Raw genomic sequence first — 6,328 nt, 5'->3', positions numbered from 1 at the left:
CACGGAGTACTGGAACACCACAACAGCGGGCCGCCTGAACCCCTTTGCTCACCTACCTCATAACCTCATCAGGTAAGGATATATTATGTATTTTATATGGGAATTATTTTTGTTTCTTAATAATATAAAAATCAGATATGAGAATCTAGAGTGTAAATTCACTTATACTGTATATATGGTACCTGCCAGATAACCGACCAAAGAAGTATACATTTTCTTATTTCGCTCTGTATTAACAGACATAAATAGGTAAGAAATAGGCCGTACTTCTAAATCAGTGATAAATCCACAGTTTAATCAGTGTTACTTGCAACCCAGTGCAACATAACATAACTGTCACACACACTGCATTTGTCTCTCCATTTACTAGCTGGTTAATTGTTACGTTCTTACAATTCTGTATCTAAATGGTCATTTTTACTTTAACCCAACCAGCGATTTTCTGATGTGCTTTACGATTACGTGATACACGTAGTTTTGTAGCTTTTTTCTGTCACATATGTGTATTTTTCAATTTGTCGCTACTACTATCTCAAACTATCTTGGGCAACCTGTTGGAAATCGGGTTTCTTTAGCGAGAAACATCAAATCAATTCCTAATACTGATATAAAAGCTAAGGCATACAAACCTAACAACTTTATTAACCTAGTTTAGCTAACCTAACCTAACCTAACTTGAACTGACTTACCCTAATGAAGTAATGGCACTTTAGTAAAAAGAATTTTTAACCCGAACCTAACCAATCTAATTACACTAAAAGATGGAAGGATAAAATTTACTCTGTAGGTAGCCTGTAGTGGAAATTCACGGTCATGGATTTTCTCTATGTATAGTGGATACAACCACAAAAGTAGTGAATTGTTGGGGGTTCATTATTGGTAAAGCTGGTCTGGTTTGCAGAATGCTGCTCCACCCATAAACCCCAATTTTAATCTAACCTAAGCTAAATAACCTAACCCTCTCTTTTTACTTGCAGAGGGCAAAAAAACCTAGCCTAACCTTACCATACTTCACCTCACCCCAAATAAAACCACCAACTTTTAAAAAGTTTGTGATGCATTTGCGTGTTTTGAAATTATAGCAATTAAAATCGCTAACAGATGAGAAGTGTTGAATATACTGCAGTGCGTACAGGTTTCTTCTGAAATAATACCAATTTACCTACTCCTGTTATAATTTCTATGGTGCTGGTTTTGTTGTTATTTCTTTTCTTTTTATTTTTACTGCTTATCAACATTGGACTTATCTTACTCCTGTTATGATTTCCAGTATGTTTCCATATCTACGGGCTCAAGACTGACTGCATCAGCAGGCTCCAAGAAGGATTTTGAGAGACCGTATGGACCCCTTTCATTGCCACACTGAAGAAGACTGTCTGACTGTCTTGAGATATCTCAACCTGCTGTGTCTCGATGCATCAGTCGTGTATCTAAAGCAGTTGGAATGCTTGGCCATCAAATCATCAAGATGCCAGCACCTAATGAAACCCTGCAGGTGATGGAGCACTTTAAAACATTGCTGACATGCCTGGAATCATAGGTTGTATAGATTGCACACATATCCAGATAACTAAACCTCCAGGAGATCGTTCAGAGACATTCCGGAACAGGAAAGGAAAGTTCTCTATAAATGTGCAGGCAGTTTGTGGACCACAATTACAGTTTTTCAACATAGTAGCAAAATGGCCTGGTAGTGCACATGACAGCAACATCTTTAATAGAAGTCGTTTGTGTGCGGAGATGGAGGAAGGAATACACAGAGGTATATTGCTAGGTGATGCAGGCTATGCTTGCAGAAATTTTTTGTTCACACCTCTCAGAAACCCACAGAGTGTTCAGGAGCGCAGGTACAACACAGCTCAGGTCAAAACCAGAAATTGTATAGAGAGAGCTTTTGGTGTTTTGAAGAGGCGTTTTGCTTGTCTCGGTAAAACTTTGTGCATCAGTCTGGACAACACCTTAGCAGTCATTGTTGCAGCAGCTGTGCTACACAACATAGCCATTCAAGAAAATATTCCCCTGCCAGATGAACCTGAAATGGATCAAAACCATGATCATGAGGCAGAAAATTACCCTGAAATGCAGGCTCAGGTAAATGGTAATGTTGCAAGGCAGCGATACATAAGAGAATATTTTTAACACTGTTCTCGTGATCAAATGATGTAATGTACAAGTGCACAAAATGGAAATGAATGTACTGTCCTTCAGTAACTACACTGGTTTGATTTATAAAAAAACTTTGATTGATAAAATATTTATTAAATCCTTTATGAGTAACACAACAAATGAATTAATCACTATAAAATAAATAAATAAATATTTCCATAAATTCTTTGAAGATCTGTTTGTCCTTAATTCTAACCACAGCCAACATGACATAGCAGACAATGAATGTTCAGGTACCATTTTTTTTTTTTTTTAATGGGAGTGGGAAAATTTGTGAAAAAATAAATGCAACTGAAACTAAAGGAAATACACAGTGATATAAAATCATCCCTTTCTTCTTATTTTGCCCAGTAGGGCCATCCAAGGTCATGTGCCATCCAAGGTTATGTGAAACAACTGCAAATTATTCCAATAAGGTTGCCGAACAACAAAGAGAACAGCCAGATGAATGGGTGATAACTATCAACTTTTCTCTGAGAGAAAAAAGAAAATGACAGTTTACAATGTAGTAGCAAGATGGACTGGTAGTGCACATGACAGCAACATCTTTAATAGAAGTCTATAGGGTGTCCAGTGAGTCAAGTTATATATGATTGGCATATAGTAGTTCAAATTAATAGAAGTAAAAAATACAAGGTCCTTACCTCAATTGCCTGTAATTTCATTGTGATGCACATTATTTCTTTTATTTCAGATTGTGTTTCTAGACAAAATGGTATTTATTTTACAGGAAATTTAGGTTCAAGGGTATATGGAACTGCAGTGCGAGCAACAGTAGCATGGTGCTGAGTGTTTCTGTGATATGCAGTATTAACATTTATTTGTACACTATAGGCCCTCAAATCCCTACAATAGTACAAATAAATGTTAATACTGCAGGTCACACAAACACTCAGCACCATGCTACTGCTGCTCTACAATGCAGTTCCCTATACCTTTCAACCTCAATATTCCTCATAATAAAGCTAAAACAAATTATGTATGGAAAAATGACTTTTGACTGAAAATCACTAGAATTATCATATCCCAGTATTTGTACCTTTACTCACAAGACTCCCTGTATATTACCAAATTATTCATTCATCACTTTGATTAGAAAGCCATTCTTCCCAAAATATTTTAGTAAATCCCCTAGCAATTTCTGGTTTACCAGTTTCTGCCCTGCTACTTGTAAGTTAAGGTTCTTTAAATTTTTATCCATAAGAGCAATTTCCAAATTAAGGGCTTTTAACTTTTTTTTCCAGTTTCTAGTATTTCACTTTTCACTGTCAAATTTTTAATATGCATATCATGTTCTTTTCTTTGCAAGCCCAATGTCCCCTCATAGCATTTGTCCTGAAAGGATACAGAACACATCCTTTTCCGAGGATGCATCGAAGCTAAGGATGATAGAGCTTCACCTGTGTCACCGGTAGAAGCTGAAGGTGGTTTTGGATTACTGAGGGGGGCAACTGGTGATGAACTGCATGATGGGGTAGGAACGTTAACCACCACAGTTCCTTCTGCATTTTCTGAAATACCAGAAAGAACAAAATACTGTAATTACCAAAGTCACATGAAGATTTCATGTGTTTGGCCAGGCAAGGTGTAAGCATAGAAGCGCAGTTTTTTTTTAGAATAGGAGGGATTCCATCGCTGCACTATTAAACAGCTCAGCGACTCTATTCCATGCTTCATTCTTCTTTGTGATCATGGCATAGTCAGTTCTCTTGTCCATTAGAACGTCCTTGTACTTTTCTGTTATTTCAATAAGGAGACTGATCTTTTCTCCTGCGTAGCGTTTTTCCATCGCTCTTCTCTCTACCTTCTTATTTGCGCCAAAACATGAAGCGGTGTTTACCATGACGTCACTATTTTCCGTCCCAAGCGCAAGACAGCCAAACTTTCGTCCCTCACGCATACCAACCTTCCCTAGTCACAGCGCCACCGATCCCACACCACACCGCGCGTTCTAGAATACCAAAATATTGTGTGCCCCACTCGTGGTGTGGGACTACCCCACAATTGTGTAGCTTGATGTGGGATTGATTAAGAATATGGCTGTATGCCCCACGCTGGCTCAAGCCTTCAGTAGCGAAAATAGTGGGTAGTAATTAAAAAGTTATTTAGATTGCCGTCACTAAGGAGATAACATTACTGGGAAACACTTTCCTGTACAGTTAAACTATCCTCATACTTCGGAGTAAAAAATTAGTTAACAACTCTGATCATATAGCAAGTGAATTTAAGGCTCTTAATTCATGAGTTGGCTACTCTCTCTTCCTTGTCTGGTGACTCATGACCACGTGTGTACTACGCTTATAACTATGATTCTTAATTTCTGAAAACATGATATCATTATCCCCAGCACTATATATATATATATATATATATATATATATATATATATATATATATATATATATATATATATATATTACAGGTGCACCGGATACTGATGATTATTCGGTATTCGCCATTCATGCCGGATAATTCTCGTATCCGGCTGGATAAACCAGATAATTGCAAAACTAAAATAACAATTAACAATCACCTTGAAAAAGACACAGATAATCATTGATTAATATTTAGGTCTGTGACTGCAATACTGATGTCACATAGTGGTGAGAATGGAGTCAGTCTCGTGAATCTCGTCTTAAAGCTATACATGTATACGAGTGTATGGCTTCCTGAAGGCCTAATTACATACTTCACCATAATAATCATGGGAAAGGAAAACCTTATACGGTAACCATTATCATTTAGTAGTATATATTATCAATGTCTTAATATTGCAACAGTAAATGTCGGATAGGAAATTTCACTATCCGGTGCACCCCTCTAATAATTATAAAGTTTATATATATATATATATATATATATATATATATATATATATATATATATATATATATATATATATATATATATATATATATATATATATATATATATATATATATATATATATATATATATATATATATATATATATATATATGTATAATTTCTCGTATACCATAATCTCTTTTTCTCCATCTTATGATATAACGTGCTCCTGACTTCAGAGAAAGACACGTATAACAAACTGCCATATCTATTGCTAAGCGAAAGCTGAAAATATTTTCATTAGCAACTCCATTCTCATCAATATCTCTCAATATCGAGTCGTGAACGGAATACTAAAGTGGTGAGAAACGAACGGTGTGGAGGAGACATGGGTGGACTGTGGGAGGGAGTGAGGGAGGAAGGAAACCTGTGAAACGCTGTTTTTTTTTTTTTTTTAATATGTGCTGTGACCTGACACCACCACTGACACTGCTACTAATGCTAACACTACCATTACCAACGCTACGTACTACTGCTAGTTCTACTAATACTACTACTGCTACTGCTACTCCTACTACGTAGTACTGCTATTATACTACTACTACTATAGGACTACTGCTGCTACAACTACTATTAATATTGCTGCTACTACTACTATTACTACTACTACTACTACTACTACTACTACTACTACTACTACTGCTGCTGCTGCTGCTGCTGCTGCTGCTGCTGCTGCTGCTGCTATTATTACTACTACTACTACTGCTACTACTACTACTACTACTACTACTACTACTACTACTACTACTACTGGTGCTACTTTTTTTGTAAGAGAAGAAAACTGGCCAAGGGCCGAGAGAGCTAGCTAAAAGAAAGGGATAATTGTCTTAAAGTTGGAAATATAGAAGCAGGCAGGGAGTTCCAGAGTTTACCATAAAAAAAGGATGAATGATTGAGAGTAATGGTTAAGTATTGCTATTAGAGAGGTGGACAGAATAGGGCTGAGAGAAAGAAGAAAGATTTGCAGAGGAGCCGCGGGAAGAAGGGAGGCATGCAGTTACCAAGATCAGAAGAAGAGTTGGCAGGATAATAGCGGTAGAAGATAGCAAGAGATGCAACATTGCAGAAGTGAGAAAAAGGCTGAAGACAATATGTCAGAGGAGAGGAATTGAGAAGACAAAAAGCTTTATATTCCACCCTATCTAATAAAATTGTGAGAGTAGGATCCCCAATGCATGCTAATAAGGCCCTTATAAAATCAACAGTTGCGGACGTCTAAGAAAGCCTAACTTCATAGAAGAAATAAAATGTGAAGATTTCAGTTTAGATTATAAGTAAAGGACAGACCGAGGAT

The 6,328-nt window shown here is 36.7% G+C and overlaps 1 protein-coding gene and 1 long non-coding RNA gene across 2 annotated transcripts in view; one reads left to right on the top strand and one right to left on the bottom strand.

Annotated features, from left to right (window-relative positions):
• The first annotated feature begins 974 nt into the window (after positions 1-974).
• Positions 975-2,469, top strand: LOC123498646 (putative nuclease HARBI1). The gene is made up of 2 exons (XM_045245959.1): positions 975-1,048; positions 1,271-2,469. The coding sequence occupies exon 2, from the start codon at positions 1,525-1,527 to the stop codon at positions 2,137-2,139; it is 615 nt and encodes a 204-aa protein (XP_045101894.1). The 5' UTR covers positions 975-1,048; positions 1,271-1,524; the 3' UTR covers positions 2,140-2,469.
• An 835-nt stretch (positions 2,470-3,304) lies between these two features.
• Positions 3,305-6,328, bottom strand: part of LOC123498647 — a 23,270-nt gene continuing 20,246 nt past the window's right edge. The window contains exon 2 of the long non-coding RNA XR_006672753.1: positions 3,305-3,677. This is a non-coding gene — a long non-coding RNA (uncharacterized LOC123498647). The remainder of the gene's footprint in view (positions 3,678-6,328) is intronic.

The sequence above is a fragment of the Portunus trituberculatus genome, chromosome 48 (assembly GCF_017591435.1).
Source record: "Portunus trituberculatus isolate SZX2019 chromosome 48, ASM1759143v1, whole genome shotgun sequence".
Classification (NCBI taxonomy): Eukaryota; Metazoa; Arthropoda; class Malacostraca; order Decapoda; family Portunidae; genus Portunus; species Portunus trituberculatus.
The sequence above is the reverse complement of the archived record's forward strand: the minus strand, read 5'-3'. Positions and strand labels throughout refer to the sequence as shown.